At 46.1% G+C, this 17831-nt stretch overlaps 1 protein-coding gene across 2 annotated transcripts in view; it reads right to left on the reverse strand.

Moving 5' to 3' along the window:
- Adnp2 (ADNP homeobox 2) overlaps positions 1 to 8593 on the reverse strand; it is a 29263-nt gene extending 20670 nt beyond the window's left edge. For both annotated transcript variants that reach the window (XM_071602584.1, XM_071602583.1), the window contains exons 1-2: positions 8517 to 8593; positions 605 to 725 (exon numbers count right to left, since the gene is read on the reverse strand). In XM_071602584.1, coding sequence (XP_071458685.1) covers positions 605 to 712 — 108 coding nt within the window. In that variant the 5' untranslated portion in view covers positions 713 to 725; positions 8517 to 8593. The remainder of the gene's footprint in view (positions 1 to 604; positions 726 to 8516) is intronic.
- Between the last annotated feature and the right edge of the window lie 9238 nt (positions 8594 to 17831).

A 17831-nucleotide genomic window follows, 5' to 3' on the forward strand; every position in this document is an offset into this window, starting at 1 on the left:
GGCCGTCATGCTCTGAACCAAATTCTTTACGAGTTTTAGAAATTCAAAACAGCCATTGTTCCTATTTCTACAGCAATGAACAACACATGTAAAAAACTATCAATGACTGTAAGGGTAGGTATGTGCCCTTACTTAATATTTTTAAACCATATATGCCCACCATCTAGTTTCAATATTATAAGGAAAAATTCAAAGAAATCAAATTTATCAATAAAGCCTGAATTTTGGAACTTTGTAAGACTGCACATACTAAGTTCATGAATCAGGACAAAAAAAAAAGGAAAGAAGCTACCACACCACATGTGCATTGCATGCCCACTAAAGCTGAGAAAGTGTTTGCAACTTCTTTTACTAAAACAATGTGACTCGACACAGGGCCCTCAAGCATGAAAAACAAGTTGTTTTTTTTTTTTTTTTTTATCACTAATAAGTATAAAAATCACCTCCTAAAAGTAGCTCAAAACTTGAACAGCTTAAACTGCTCACTTAGAAAGACACGTCACAGCCACTTGGAGGAGGCACACCCACTCTCCCACCAGCTCCCGACCTCCCTGCCAGCCAACCCTGCACCACATCTTTCAGCCTGCTGCTGACACCCTCTTACCTTCAGCAACTCCCTGCAGCTGTCAAGCCCGACATCCACAAGAATTCCTTTCACCCTTTTCCGCACCTTTCTGATGTTGTCAAGATTTTCCACAGGAATTTGAAACATTTTTGAAATTTTCCTTAAAAGGAAAGAAAACAAAACTGTAAGAAGATAAATACACAAAAATACGGTTTTTAACAGGGTTGGGTTAAGCACTAGGAATAAAGTATAATTTCAACAAACAGAGCTGGGAAAAACTGGAAAGTGACATGCAGAAGGAGGAGGCTCCCTTCCCCATACCACCCGCAGTGCCAAGTGGGTCACACAGCCACAGGGACAAGCGCAGCCACAAACTGCAAGAAAATGGAGGCACTGCAAGGCAAGAAGAGGATGGCTAGTTCCAGGCCAGCCTGAGTACCTCAGCAAGACACTGCCTCAAAGTAAAATTAAAAAGTGGGGGTCAGGGATGTACAAAGGCCCTGAGTTCAATCCCCAGCATCACAAAAAGAAAGATGACAGAGGCATAAATCTTCATGGCTTTGGATGTGCAACAGAGTCTTATGACACAAAATAGTACTAGAAACAAAGGGAAAAAAAATAGATTAAACAGATTTTATCAAAATTAAAAACTTTGGGTGTGGGGATGTGGCTCAAGAGGTAGCGTGCTCGCCTGGCATGCGTGGGCCCGGGTTCCATCCTCAGCACCACATACAGACGAAAGATGTTGTGTCCACCGATAACTAAAAAAAAATAAATATTAAAAAATTCTCTCTCTCTCTCTCTTTAAAAAAAAATTAAGAACTTTAATGCTTTCTATGTCACCATCAAAACAGCAAAAATCACACAAAATGGAAAAAAAATTCAAATCTTTTTTCTGATAAGGAACTTATATCCAGAAAAGAACTCTTATAACTCAATAACTGAAAGACCAATAATCCAATTTTCAAATGGGCAAAGGATCTGAACACTTTTCTACAGCAGATAAAAACAGGACATAAAGGGCTGGGGTTATGACTTACTGGTAGAGTGCTTGCCTAGCACATGTGAGGCACTGAGTTCGATCCTCAGTACCACATAAAAATAAATAAAGGTATTGTGTCTATCTACAACTAAAAAATTTATTAAAAAAATAGGACATAAAAAGATGTTCAGTATCTTTAGTCACTAGAGAATTGAAATCAGAACTACAACAAAATACTTCACATCCACCAAATGCCAACAATTAAAAAAATAAAAACAAACTCAACACAGTGCCCTCAAGCATCAAAACCAAAAATACTGATTAGTATCAGTCTGGCACACAAGCCCAAGTCAGATGTATTGGCAAGGATATGGAGAAACTGGAATTCTTGCTAAGGGTAAGGTAAAAAATGGTAGCCAGTTTGGAAAACAGCCAGGCAGTGCCCCTGAAGATCCACAGTACCGGCGCCAGTTGAACTAAAAAGCCCACCCAGGAGAAAGAAACAGCACATATCCACCCAAAAATCTGGACCAGGATGTTCAGGACAGGTTGCTCACAGCAGCCCAAAAGCATAACAACTCAGAGGTCCAACAAGTGCCACTGAATAAATAATGGATGAGTCCATATTTAGGGCCATCAGAAGAAACAAGGCACCTGCTACACGTTCCCACATGGACAAATCCTAAAAGCACTCTGAGGAGCAAGGGTGAGTCCATGTGTGAAGCGTACAGAAGACCTATCTACATACAGAGAGCACAACCATGTTGGCCTGGGGAGGGAGAACTGGGAGGTGATGGCTGAGAAAGGGGTTTCTTTTTGGAACCACAATGTTCAAAAATCAATGTAGCCAACACATGCACAACAGCCACTAACTCTGAATATGCCAAGAGCCACTGAGCTGCACATTTTAAATGAGTGAACTACATGGCATATTATCTCATTAAAACTATCATTTAAACATCCAAACAAGCATAAAACCAATATAAACCATGTGGAAACTGACCATAGTAGAAGCTATGATATGATCTGTCTTCAACAGGCAGAAAGATGTGTATATGTAAATATACACATTCCATGCTCTGTCCAGTAGAGATCCCAGTCACACATCCCAGCAGGAGTGGGCACACCCATCTCAACTTCTAAACACCACTTTCATTAAAAAGAACCAGAGTTCCTTGGTAAAATGGCCAATTCCAGGGCTGAGCTACAGTAAAGGCTAAGATGAGCCAAAAACATCTTATGCCAGAAAATAAGGCAATTCTCAGAGAAGGATGATGCAAAAGGAACCCAGCTCTGATGCCCACAGCACTAATGCCATGACAACCTCAGCACCCACCAATTAAGGGAACTAACAAAGAAGCACACAACAGTTCTTCCCATCACATGAGCTTCTTAACACAGGACCTGGAAGCTCCTCCCCTGAGCGCAGCATCTATACCAGCCCTCTTGACTCAATAAAGTATGGAGGGAGCAATGCCAGCAAAGACTCCAGGCTACATGGTAAAAACGCCACACAAGCCAGACACCACGGTGCACACTTATAATCCCAGCTCCCTGGGAGGCTGAGGCAGGAGGATCACAACTGGAGGCCAGTCAGGACAACTAAGAAAGCTCATCTCAAGTGTAAAACAAGGACTGAGGACACAGCTCAGTGGTAGAGCTCTCACCTTGCATGTGACACTCTGGATTATATACCCAGAACTGTCTAAAAAAAAAGAAAAAAAGTACATTTCTCTCAGGGAGACAACACTTGAAATCCAGACACCAGGCTTGTAAAGATGCAACAGCCCATGGGAGTGAGGGGAGGAGACCTCAGACACCACCACGGGCCACTGCCAAGCTACTGCTGCCCCCCAGTCTCTCCACACTGAAGAAAGGCAAGTGGTATGAATTCTGACTCACAGAACTGGCGAGCCATTTTAATAGTACTTTTTTACTCTAGTTTTGAAGAGGTTTGTAAACAGCAATAGTAAGTGGAATAGAGGCTACAAACTGAAGCTCAAGTCCACACTGACATAAGTAACTTGAAAGCGTGATGAAGGCCAGGATGCAGTCCTCCCACAAAATACTGATCGGTATCAGTCTGGCACACAAGCCCAGATCAGAGATACTGCACAAGACAATTAGCTACAACACCCAGAATGCCAGGACCACCCAAGACGAACAAGACAACCAGCCACAATACCCAGAACCCCAAGACCACCCAAGGCATGCAAGTCAACCAACCACAATACAACACTAAGACCACTCAAGGTGAAAAAATCAGCCATAATACCCACAATGCCAAAACCACCCAAAATGTAAACAACAGCCACAATACCCAATTAATGCCAAGACCAACTAAGGCATGCCGGTCAACCAGCTATAATACCCAGATTGCCAAGATTACTCAAGGCAAGCAAGTCAACCAGCCACAATACCCACAACACCACGACCACCCAAGGTGTAAAACCACTACAATACCCTGGTCATCAAGACTACCAAAGGTAGGCAAGTCAATCAGCTTCAAAACCCAGACTCCCAGACCACCCAACGCATACAAGTCAATCAGCCACTTTACCCACAACGCCAAGATCACCTGCCAAGATCACCTACGGTACACAAACCAACCAACCACAATACCCTTAATGCCAAGATCACATGAAGCAGCACAGTTCATTGTAGCAGAAAACCAGTGTGCCCATCAAATGGTGAACAAATAAAAAATGGAATACTACTCGGCAATATAAAGTAACAAGGTACTAGCATATGCTACAACATCAATCCAAAATCATCATGCTAAGCAAGAGACAATATGCAAGAGCCCCCGTATCATCTTGATCTATTTATATGAAATGTCCAGAAAAATTTAGAGATGAAGGGCATAACAGTAGTTGGAGGATAGAAATAGGTAAGTAGATGGACAGGGTTGATGGGGAGATGCTAGAAATGTCCTAATATTAGATTGTGGTGGCTACACAATTCTATAAATTTACTAAAAATCTACCAATTACACATTCTAGTAAACATATCATGGAAGGAAAAACTGGAACTATTCCAGATTGAAGGAGACTTACGATAACTAAACACAACAAGCAATTCTAAACTAGATCCTTTCCTACAAATGATGTAATTAGAAAGCTGCAAAATTTTCAAGGCACCTGAGATTAGGCGCCATGTGCTGCTTTCCTGATTTTGATGGTCTTGTCATGGCTATGTAGGAGAATGTTCTTCTTTGTAGCAAAGAGGCAGTATCGGGGGTAATGTGCCACCTCAGCTAGCAACTTACTCGCAAAGGATTCAAGGAGAAAAGTTCTTTGTAATGTTTCCATAAATCCACAACTATTTCAAAAAAATGTGTAAATTCATTCTAAAAGCTAAAAAGAAATTTGCTAGTCAAGTTCAAGTGGCAAGGCAAACACTTTCGTTACTCAACTTCATTAGTTGAAGAAATGCCATGTTAAATAAAAAAATGTTATTTTTTCTTTTTAGTTGCAGATGGACATATTACCTTTATTTTTTTGTTTTTATGTGGTGCTGAGGATAGAACCCAGTGCCTCACATGTGCTAGGCAAGCACTCTACCACTGAGCTACAATCCCAGCCCCACAAGTGCTAAATTTTTATTGTCAAAATAACATTTAAGATCAATAACAGGCAATAGTGAGAACAAGCTAGGGAAAAAAAAAAAAAAATCACAATTTCTACACTTTCCATAAATTTAAAGGGCAACTTCTAGGCAAGTAATCTCCCTCCCACATCCCTCTTGCAGTCCCCCCACTACCAGGCTGTGAGCCCCAATGTTGGATCACCAGCACAACCCCCTCCCCACTCCCTTTCTGCTGCAACTACCCATTTAGTTCTGCCCTCTACTGGACTGAACCCCCTCAGGGCAGGGCACAGCACATACTCATTAAACAGACAAATAAAACCAGGTGGGGGGACTGCACCATTGAGGTACAGGAGGGAAGGCTGTGGGTAGCTGGGGCCCAACACACTGCAGGCCAAGAGATCACCTCAGAAACTGAGATAAAGGAGGGAACACTGAATATAGGTAGTATACTTTGCTTAAGTAAATTCAAATGAGACAAATTAAACTGGGGAGAGGAAGACTGAGGATTATTGTCAGAGGGAGGAACTTTGGGCAGTACAATGTTTCAGACAAGTAGAGCTTTAATTGAAGAACTGGGGGATATAACTCACAGAAATGAAGATAAATTTTTTAAATGAAATGTATGGAATTGTTTGCCTTCCAAAGGTCACACTCTAGCAGAAGAGCTGTCAGGAACCTCATGATGTATTTCAAAAATCCATGCACAAGATCCCTATCGAGCCAACTAGCTACTGTGGCCAAAGCAAGATGCAACACAAATTTGGCCACTCTATCAGATGTGCCTGGCTCTATCAAACTTGCCTGACCTTCTCCTTCAAGCACCTCTAACCTCTACCCTCTGGGGTTCTTTCTCCAAATCTACAGGGAGGATCCTCATTCACCCATCTCAAACAAGGAAATTACTGGACTGCTGCCAAGACAACCACCTTCATTACAAGGTCTGAACGCCAAGGCCACCAGGAAGGTACACTCCCAGAAGCAAGTGTCCAGTTCTCACACGAGGGGCTACTGAAATGAGGTGTCAGACCTGGCATGTCTCAAACAGGTTCTGTAGTGATTTGTCATGCTTGGGAACTGTCAGTCTGCTCTTTCTCCTAAATGTAAATGCCCCTAACTCCCTCACCATTGATATTGTGGTACCCCCCAAAAAACAAGCACACAGATCCCTTTTTTATTTTAATGGACAGAAGAAAGTTTTTTTTTTGTTTTGTTTTTGTTTTTAGCAATTCACTGTCTGCTTTTGGGAAACAAAAATAACAACAGGTTAATTACAGAAGGTTCTACCTTCAAGAAAGGTTTTTAAGATTCCTTTCATTTACCCATAATTTTTTAAATCTGTTCTAACACAAGATTCCATATAAAATGCCCATTGGACTGATGAGCTAGGAGAGAAATGGGTGGTTTCCACATTGTGGAACCTGCCTGCACTTCACCTCTGCACTACAGCAGCTCCTGCAGCTAGCCAGCTTCCCTGTCAGCCTCCTGCAGGACAACGCCTCCAGCCTCAGCTTGCAATTAGACATGGAATTACCACAAAATTCCAGTGATGTATATAAACATTTTCCTCAAAAGGGTATTCATTTGATGTTTTTGGTATCCTGATCATTTAAGAATAGTTCATTATGGAAAATACAAACTCTATAAAAATGTTGAAACACTTTATAAGATAGAGCTTACTCTTTAAAGGCCTTCGTTTTGGGGAGGGAACACAACATCCCAGCACAAGCTGAGGCTATCTGGACACTTTATCAGCTGTGTGATCTTAGCAAATTACTTAGTCTCTCTGGGCCTCAGTTGCCTCCTTGTAAAACAGAGTGAGTGTGGTCTACTTTGTGGGCAGCTGTTAGGATGACTGAGTAGAACATACTTGGCTATCTCCAAAATACTAATCAAAATGTTCCAACTATTAGGATACAGGGCTTTCTTTTAAACCAACTTTAAAAACACAAATATTTGTGCCATACAGAGAAGCAAAAACCAGAAGGTCTGGGTTCAAACCACAGAAAGATTCTACCATTGATGTTTTCATACTGCAAGCTTGGCTTCAAAATTTCAAAGGTATTCCAAAAATCCCAAGCTCTCTTCAACTAAAAATCTTGCATAACTGTCATCATCCCCCATAACCAAACATCCAGCCCTCACTTCCTCCCATCTCACAACTAAAGCCTGCACTAAGCTTTGCTCCCAGCTCCGGCCCAACCTTTCTAAATACAGATCTATCACTTCTTGGCTAAAGATTCACTGATTCAGTGTACCACCTTTACCCAAAATATTAAAACACTAATAAATGGTCATTACCAGGTAATATCATTAGGTAAGTCACACATAAATGATTCGACTTCCAACCAATGCCAAACAAGCTTTTCACAACTCCTACTTCTTAACACAGGTCCTCTTTTCTCATCCCCACACCCCACCAGACCCCATCTGATAAAACGTGGGCACCTCCAACAACCTTCACCACCATCCCATCAGTACCACCAGCAGGTTGCAGGTACCAGCTTCCCCTACTCCTCGAGTCTCCTCAACAACTCCTGAGGCAGTTATCACCATTTTTATTTCCATTTTAGAAGTTTTAATAGCACTCAGAAGAGTCTTCCATTCAAATCAAAGATATATAAAATATGTAATTATGTATTGCTCTGCAACAACGCCATACTTGAATGGCAGTTACAGTTTTTGATGTTCCTAGGCCAAATGCTTGTAGAAATTTTGTAAAGGGGATCTCTTTCAAGGCAATCAACAATGGCAGATACAAAGTTTCATTTTAAAGAGTCGGCCTGTGCTCATCAATCTTCGACACCCAGCCACGGTGAAGGAACGGGGTCGGCCTGGAAAACGAGGCGCTTGGGGCGTGGCCCGCCGGCCCTACCGCCCCTCGGTCCTCCCGCCGGTCGGCGGCTGCCGCGGGAGAGCCGGGCACGGCCGACCCGCCGAGAGGGAGGCGCTTCTGGGCGGTGCCCGGGGTCGCTGCCGAGGGCATCCTGCCCGCGCCGCCTCGGACCCCTCTCCCACTGCCCTCTGGCTCCGTCCACCCGTTCCCTTCGTCTTCGTCCTCCCGTCCCTTCTGACCCACCCTCCCCGTCCCCCGTCGCCCTCCGGTCCCCCCCCCGCCACATCCCTGTCCCCGCCCCTCCCCCTCCCCCGGGGCGGCCCCGCTCCCACGTGACCGGCGGGCGGGGCGGGAGGGCGCGTCGGGGACCGAGAGTCGGGCACAGCGAATGTCCCGAGGTCCTGAGGCGTCGCAGCGGGGAGGACGCGGGGCGGACGACGGTGGGGACGGCCGGGTGGACCGCCAGGTGGACGGCAGGGTGGACGGCGGGGCGGCCCGCGGGGAACGGACCGGGGGCTGAGCCGCGCCGACCGGGCCATACCTACCGCCGGGCGCGAGGAGCGCCGCGTCCCGCCGCCGCTCGCAGCGCCGCCGCGTCCTCCGCCCCGCGCGGCGGGACCCCCGCCCGCGCCCACCCCGCGCCCCGTCCCTCCTCCCGCGCGCCAGAAAGGGAAGATGGCGCTCAGCTGCCTCAGGAAGTGACGTCGCCTCATTTGCATGTCGGCGCAGCCAGCCAATGGGCGCAGACTGTGCTTGGGGCCCCTTGGACTCTTCCCACAGGCCCCTTTGGGCCCCTGGGTCTTTTAGCACTCGAGGCTCTGGAGAGGGGTGGGGGCCTACCGGGACCCCCCCAACACAACTTTAAGACCTCCTGGCCCAGTGAACGGTCCTGCCAGCCTCCTACCTCCACTGGACAAGCTCTCGTGAGAGTTTTGGTTAGTGATGGCGTCATCCAGGGGTGGGGAAAGTGAGACATCAACCACGTGGCCAGTCACATGGTCTACCCAAAGCTTTGGCCTCATTTGCATGGAATGGGGGCGGGGCTAGTGACAGCCCCAAGAGTGGGTGGCCCCGCCCACATCTCGGCCAATAGGAAACCAGCTGTGAGAATACTGCCTTGCCATTGGAGAATAGGACTTTGGCTCTCAGAACTTGGACAAGTGTGTCCTTGATTGACATATCTTGGTGAACGTCGGATTAGGGCCTCCTAACTTCATCATACTCTCTCTAAGAAAAATATGTCACACCTTTTGAGAATTACGATTTTTAAGATACATTTACTACATGTTGTGTAAGAAAAGGGTTACTTGTATGCATTTGTATAAACTCTTTTTCCCAGATTTTTTAAGGTGTGTAATAATAATAGAATATTTATAAAATTGAGCAAAAACATGGTGTACAAGCTCTACAAGTGGTTCTTGGTCTCCATCGTTCAGTTACCAAGACCCTCGCGTGGACTGCTCCTCTGATGGCTCTGCACCAGAGGGCAATGAGGGTGGGAAGCAGACCTCCAAGAAGCTTAAGAGTTAAGAAGGGCAAATCCACACACCTACTTTTAAAATGCTTGACAATCCATCCACCAGAGCTCCTGTCCTATTCCGGTGCCTCAAAGACCATTCCAGAGCTCTCCAAGTCTGACAACTCTGGACAGCATCTTTGCTGCCCCTTCTCCTTTTCCACAGAGGTCATTTTCTGGAAGTCTCCTTACATGAAACCACACCAAGATTTGGGCTCCCTTGCCTCCTGGCCCTACATACACTCCTGTCTACTGACAACCATCAGGCTTTGTCTAGGTTCAGAGAACTATCAGACTATGTCCAGCCCAAGGTTGTTCATCACTTGCTCATGACTGGATCTCTCCTGCCCTGTCCAGAGCCTCCTTGTGCATCATCCGTGCTCCCCAAATTGTAGCTTTTCTCTCTCTACTGGTGTCATCTGCTCAATTTAGCCCAGTGACTAGACACATACTAGGCTCTCAATAAATGTCCACATCAATTTTTAATTTGTGTTAAGTGCTGGGCTGATTCCACTTGTCCACAATTTGCTTTAATTTCCTTAAAGAAGACAAGTCATAACTGTTGGAGAGTTTGCCCTATTTGTTTATAAATTATGCCTTAATTTGATTGTGAATTACAGTGGTAAATAGGTGTGCTGTTCCTGTGTACTTTCCTTGAGAAAGTGGGAGTGAGAGGAAAAGTGTAAATTATGCCTCTGGTCCTAGGTGCTCTCAAATGCCTCACCTCATTTCTTCCCTTCCCTTCTCAGCAGAAGGCAAGGCAAACAAGATTCAGACACAGGTGGGCAATCGACTGGCCACCAGCCTTGGCAGATAGTCCTCTGAATCTAGGATGGTTCATCTCACGGCAACTTCACTCCTCATCCTCATCTCTTGAACCACCACTCTGCAGAAACTGCTTGGTCAGCAGTGACCTCCAAACTGTTGAACACAAGAACAAATTTATCCTCAGCTTGCGGCCCTGACTTTCCTCTGTGACTACCTGTGCACACTCCCTTTTCTAAGCCCTTCCTCCTCAACTCCCCAGCTTGCTCTTTAATCTCCTCCAGCCTCTCATTCTCTTGCCTTCCTCATCCACCCTTGAATGTTGGTGTCCTCAAGATTCAGCCTGCTTTCCTTCTTCATTCAGTACATGTTCACTACCCACTTGCTGCTGTCAGGCTGTTACTAGGTATTGGAAATCCCATGCTTTTCATTTTTATTCTGCATATTCTCACTTACTAGTCTCAATCAAAAACATCATCCCTTGAACCAAACCAATATCTCCATCACTTTCCTATGTTTCAGTTTAGTTTTTCTGGCTGCCACTTAGGCAGCTCCACTTGAGGGTCCCACAGCCACCTTAGATTCAGAATGCTCCAAGTTGCCCTCCTCTGCAGGCTCTCCTAGTAAACAGTGTGCTTCCCAGCTCCAGGTCCTCGGTTCACATCTTAAGGGTTCCTCAAGTCTGTTTCCTCATCTGTACCGTGTACAGACTGGTCATCTCCTGGCCGACCTCCAGCTTGACCCAGGCACATTCCCCAGCCGGTCACTGAGTGACCTATTGGAAGGTAGCTCTGAGCACATCAAACCCTTCTTGCCTTCATTCCAAATCCCCTGAGGATCAAGCCCCATTGGTCAGCATGGCAGGAAATTTTCAGAACTGACCAGCTCTCAGCTTTCTCCTGCTCCCCCAAACACTGCACACACTGTTCATGGAACTCCTGCCCCATTACCTGACCTAGTGTCCATTCACCCACTTAAGGCTAAGTTCTGCTGGTCTCTCTTCTAGGAAAATCTTTACGACCATACACACACAAAAAAGCATGCCAAAATGTGGTAGTTTGCTGACTTAACAAGTATCACAAAGAGGAAAGGAGACAAAGGGGGCTGTTATGAGTGTACCACAACTAGGGGCCCACAGAAAATCAGAATAATTACTATAGGAAACAGATCACAAGCAAAACGGGAAGTTCAAAGGTCTTGGCCCAAACTCTTGAGCAGAAGCTCTCTTCTACCTGAGCTTGCTCCTGAGACTTGGGTCTGCTGCCCACTTCCTAAGTTAGGCACTGCTGACTCTGAAGTATGAGAGGCTCTACTGAAGAACCTCCGCGGGAGATTCTTCTTTAACCATATTTATTCCAGTGGGAACAGATTTCATAAGAGATTTCCTCCTGTCTCTCCCAATAGACACAGGTATCCAGGTTTGGCTGCTCAGGAAGGTGCTGTGTGAGGAAGATTCTGTTGGTGTAGCGCCTGGTATAATACACAAGTCCCTGGCAAAACTTTGCCAGTCTGCATGAAGTAGGGCAGAATCTAGTTATTAGAGGTAAAATCCTTAAGTGCACAGGCCGTCCCATTACAAGTAGCCTCAGGCCCTTCAGGTCATTGTAACAAAATAGTATACACTATTTTGTATGCAAAATATACAAAAGTGGCTCATAAAAAGAAATTTATTTCCGCAGTTCTAGAGGGTGAAAGTCCAAGACCAAGGCACTGGCGGATTGGGTGTGTGGTGACAACCCACTTCTTCATGAAAGGCTGCCCTCAGGCTATACCTCCCCACTTGATAGAGGGGCTGATGGATCTCCCTCAGGCCTGTGGGACAAAAGCACTAATCACATGTATGGAGGCCCCACACTCCCAACCAAATTGCCTCCAAAGGCCTTACTCTCATCCATCATGTGGGGAGGGGGAAGCATTTAGATATGAATTTTGGGGAGAAACAAACATTCAGCCCATTACACTATTTCATAAAGTGACTATAACATAAGGTAACGTGAAGTAGCTGTAAGGGCTGAAGCTCTGGACAATGAGGTGCTTCAATGCATCCTGGAGACAGACAAACAGATACACATGTACACACACACTTTCCCTGGGTCTGCCCCATGGAAAGAAAGAGCTGGATTAAATTCTCCAAAGATATACAAGGGCTCGTGGGGCTCCACCCCATCAGGTTTGACTGTTATGACTTCTCCCTGATTGCATTGTGGACCTGAAAACCAACTTGGCAGTTTTTGTAGGTTTCCTGCCAATATTAACTTCAGATACAATCAGTTTCACTGTAGCATGATGAATAGTAGTTCCACTGAGATGCAGCTGATGTCCATTTAGAGTCCACCAAACGTCTGCTGAAGGTGCCAGAGTTGGACTAAGTGAGGGGAACAACATGAGCTTCCATCTTCTCACTCCAAATCAGTGCCAAGTCACCTCTGTGCTCTGTGAGTCCCTCCAGAGGGTTAGTGTGTATGTGTGAGTGTGGTGTGGGTGTGGTATGTGCAGGGCCACATGCCAGGAAAGCACTGCACATATTGAGACACACTCCCAGACCAACAGGTTGGTCTCTGGGTTTTTAGCTGGGATAGCAAACTTTGATAAAACTGGGAAGCACAGGATCTTCAACACCCCGGGTGCCTCGGATTTTTAGAATAAAACCTTTCCAAAAGGCAGGAGTGCGCCAGAATTTTCAAGTGTCCACAGTGGTGGCAAGTCCTAGTATAAGTGAGAATTCTCTTTTGTTTAAACAGTGAACAGAGTCATGTAGTGACAATGTAGAAAGAACCAAAGTGTTCTCCTTCCTGCTCAATCAAGAACGTGTGAACTTGGAGTCCTCTCATTCAACAAACTGTATTCCTCCAGTCTTTACATTCTGCAATGTGCACAGAAGACATCAGATGTGGAGAACAAGGTGTCCTTCTACCCACTGATTCAAAAATCTGTGTGATTTCCATCCACTCCCTCAACAATCTCCACAAGAGACATCCTAGGGGCTGGAGTGGTGGCTCAGTGGTAGAGTGCACTTCTAGCATGCATGAGGCACTGGGTTCGATCCTCGGCACCACATAAAAACAAGCTAATGTATCCACCCAAAACTAAAGATACATAAATAAATAAATATTTTTTTAAAAAAGAGACATCCTACATAGAGTAAACAAGAATTCCTCCTGTCCTCCCTTCTACATTCCGCACAACATCCACACTGAAGTCTCCCTAGCCCCCTGTATTCGCCAGCACACTGCAAGTGAGATCTCCTTCACCCTACACACCCTGAAAGAGCCCATCATGGGAGGTCTCCCTCACCCTAAACAGCCTGCCAGTGCCCATCATGGAGGTCTCCCACACCCTATATAGCCTACTAGAGCCAATCTTGGGAGGTCTCCCTCACCCTATACACCCCGCCAGAGCCCATCATGGGAGGTCTCCCTCACCCTATATACCCTGCCAGTGTCCATCATGGGAGGTCTCCCTCACCCTATATACCCTGCCAGAGCCCATCATGGGAGGTCTCCTTCACCCTATATACCCTGCCAGTGTCCATCATGGGAGGTCTCCCTCACCCTATATACCCTGCCAGTGCCCATCATGGGAGGTCTCCCTCACCCTATATACCCTGCCAGAGTCCATCATGGGAGGTCTCCTTCACCCTATATACCCTGCCAGTGTCCATCATGGAGGTCTCCCTGACCCTATATACCCTGCCAGTGCCCATCATGGGAGGTCTTCTTCACCCTATATACCCTGCCAGAGCCCATCATGGGAGGTCTCCCTCACCCTATATACCCTGCCAGTGCCCATCATGGAGGTCTCCCTCACCCTATATACCCTGCCAGTGCCCATCATGGGAGGTCTCCCTCACCCTATATACCCTGCCAGTGCCCATCATGGGAGGTCTCCCTCACCCTATATACCCTGCCAGTGCCCATCATGGGAGGTCTCCCTCACCCTATATACCCTGCCAGTGCCCATCATGGGAGGTCTTCTTCACCCTATATACCCTGCCAGAGCCCATCATGGGAGGTCTCCCTCACCCTATATATCCTGCCAGTGCCCATCATAGAGGTCTCCCTCACCCTATATACCCTGCCAGTGCCCATCATGGGAGGTCTCCCTCACCCTATATACCCTGCCAGTGCCCATCATGGGAGGTCTTCTTCACCCTATATACCCTGCCAGAGCCCATCATGGGAGGTCTCCCTCACCCTATATACCCTGCCAGTGCCCATCATGGAGGTCTCCCTCACCCTATATACCCTGCCAGTGCCCATCATGGGAGGTCTCCCTCACCCTATATACCCTGCCAGTGCCCATCATGGAGGTCTCCCTCACCCTATATACCCTACCAGAGCCCATCATGGAGGTCTCCCTCACCCTATATACCCTGCCAGAGCCCATCATGGGAGGTCTCCTTCACCCTATATACCCTGCCAGTGCCCATCATGGGAGGTCTCCCTCACCCTATATACCCTGCCAGTGCCCATCATGGGAGGTCTCCTTCACCCTATATACCCTGCCAGTGTCCATCATGGGAGGTCTCCCTCACCCTATATACCCTGCCAGTGCCCATCATGGGAGGTCTTCTTCACCCTATATACCCTGCCAGAGCCCATCATGGAGGTCTCCCTCACCCTATATACCCTGCCAGAGCCCATCATGGAGGTCTCCTTCACCCTATATACCCTGCCAGTGCCCATCATGGGAGGTCTCCTTCACCCTATATACCCTGCCAGAGCCCATCAGGGGAGGTCTCCCTCACCCTATATACCCTACCAGTGCCCATCATGGAGGTTCCCCTCACCCTATATACCCTGCCAGTGCCCATCATGGAGGTCTCCTTCACCCTATATACCCTGCCAGTGCCCATCATGGGAGGTCTCCCTCACCCTATATACCCTGCCAGTGCCCATCATGGGAGGTCTCCCTCACCCTATATTCCCCGCCAGAGCCCATCATGGGAGGTCTCCCTCACCCTATATTCCCCGCCAGAGCCCATCATGGGAGGTCTTCTTCACCCTATATTCCCTGCCAGAGCCCATAATGGGAGGTCTTCTTCACCCTATATACCCCGCCAGAGCCCATAATGGGAGGTATCCTTCACCCTATATACCCTGCCAGTGCCCATAATGGGAGGTCTTCTTCACCCTATATTCCCCGCCAGAGCCCATCATGGGAGGTCTCCCTCACCCTATATACCCTGCCAGTGCCCTTCATGGGAGGTCTCCCTCACCCTATATTGCTGCAGTCTGGCTGAGCACAAAATAACTGAGCCGCCAGGAGGCACTTGTAGGTTCAAACAGGAACTCCTTTATTGCCCGAACTCCCGCGAATGCTACCCATGCAGCCCTTTCAGGAACACCACACACCAACCGGAAATCCCTTCACTGGAACTTCACCAACCAACACGAACTCTCCAGGAATCCCCGTGGGAGACCTCAACTAGAACTCAAGGGGAACTCAGTGAGAACTCTAAAGTAGGGGTCAGAGGCTGCAGGAGCCACCCTATTGCCAGACAGCAGGGGTCTATATACAATTGAATACACAGCCCGTTTCAATCCAGCATCATCCAGTCACAGCAATTGTACACAGCTTAACTTAATTATCATCATCTTAATGGCTCCCTGGCATCACCTCTCAACCATTCCTTCTGGCAAAATGCCAGGGGCCATTCTGACTGTGGCTCTCAACATCTCCCCCCTTCTGTTTAATTAAACAACAAGCATGTGGATTAGGGACCGTGCCCCTCTTAGGTTGTCCAATACTACATATGGTCCTTACCCGTCAGCCGATGAGCTGACCTCAAGGCGTCAGCCTCCTGTCTTAGGTTGGTACCATTGCAATTGGATCTTACCCGTCATTGACTACCAACCAGCATACAGCCATTCTTGTGGATAGGCCTTTGCACCAGTGGGGGGGTGAGTTTCTTTGCCTTACCTCTGTTGGCCCCCAAATAAGGCCTTTGCACCAGTGGAGGGGTGAGGTTCTTTGCCTCACCTCTGTTGGCCCCCAAAGTTTACCTGAATGACCATCACAATCAGAATGGAGGAGGATACAAAAATGCCAGGACACCAACCCAATTAACAGCTCCTTTTGGAAAAATTGAACCACCGGTGACACCATCAGCAAAGATACCCCAGCACTACCACAATTTGTTGCACCAACAGATAGTTCACAATGCATACAAATGCTACATAGTCCAGGCAAGTTCTGCAAGCAGTTCAAAGCAGAGGAATCTATTAATATGTCTATTTCCTCCCAAAGTAAGTCGACTCCTTGATTGAGCATTACTTGTTGAGTTATTATTCATTGATGCATCAGTTTATACAGTTTGTTGTGATAGCTATCACAGAATCTGTAGTTTGCTTTTATCTTTGTCTTCATCGGCACTGGGGTGAAGATAGGAATTCTGGCAATGATGGCTAAAAAAAAAAAAATTATGTAACATTCCAGCAGGCACTAAAAACAAAATTTTCTGAATAATTTACATTATCCTGAAAAGAATTATCAAATATAATGAAAAGGAAAGGTGAAAGTAAACAAACAGATCTGTTAACCTCCTTTTTTGTTCACATATTAAAACAATCCTCAACAGCTGTTTACCCAATTTAAATTAAACCATTCAAATCACGTGAATAATAAAAAAAAAAATTTGGATCCATTTTTTCATGAACGCTCCTCATATATGATATATGGACATATGCACATACAGACATACAACACAAAACACAAGCATGCACACATAATACAATACATACAACACATAACATAATAGTAAAGGCCTTGTAGCTTTTCACAGGTGAAATCTCCATTGCAATGTTTAAAAACTCCACAGTCAAAAAAATAGAACTGGGCTGGGGATGTGGCTCAAGCGGTAGCGCGCTCGCCTGGCATGCGTGCGGCCCGGGTTCGATACTCAGCACCACATACCAACAAAGATGTTGTGTCCGCCGAGAACTAAAAATAAATAAATAAATATTAAAAAAAAAATAGAACTAATCAGAAAAACATTAACCTAGGTCTGTATGAGCTCAAAAAATAAAATAGAACTTTATGATGTGGGAAAGGGCAATAATAAAATAGATATTGAAAAAAAGCATCCTGGTTTCATTAGCCTCCAGGTGTGGGAAAACCACTGTCGCGAGTTCTGGACATTAGCTGTTATAGATTTGAGCCAAGTCATCTTCTTTTTGGTCTGTAGAAATCGCTTTAGTTAATCTCTCTGGAGTCCAAATCGGCTGCTGTTCTCCCTGTGGAAACACACAAACAGACCCCAGACAATCACTGGGTCAGGACCTTTCCATTTTCCTGTTAGAATATCCTTCCAAAGTACCTTGGGCTTATGCACATTTTTTGGACACATGTGTCTTTCCGCAGCATTAAGTCCTGATGAATCCAAATTTAAAAAGTTTAGAGTAAAAAGGGTTATTTTAAGTTTACCTTTGGGGGATATATACCCCTTCCCGATTCCCTCTTTTTGCTTTAATAAGTACATTTTAATAGTTTGATGAGCTCTTTCAACTATGCCTTGTCCCTGTGGATTGTATGGGATTCCTGTTATATGAGTAATGCCAAATGATGAGCAAAATTGTTT

Source organism: Marmota flaviventris, chromosome 16, assembly GCF_047511675.1.
Source record: "Marmota flaviventris isolate mMarFla1 chromosome 16, mMarFla1.hap1, whole genome shotgun sequence".
NCBI classification, from domain to species: Eukaryota; Metazoa; Chordata; class Mammalia; order Rodentia; family Sciuridae; genus Marmota; species Marmota flaviventris.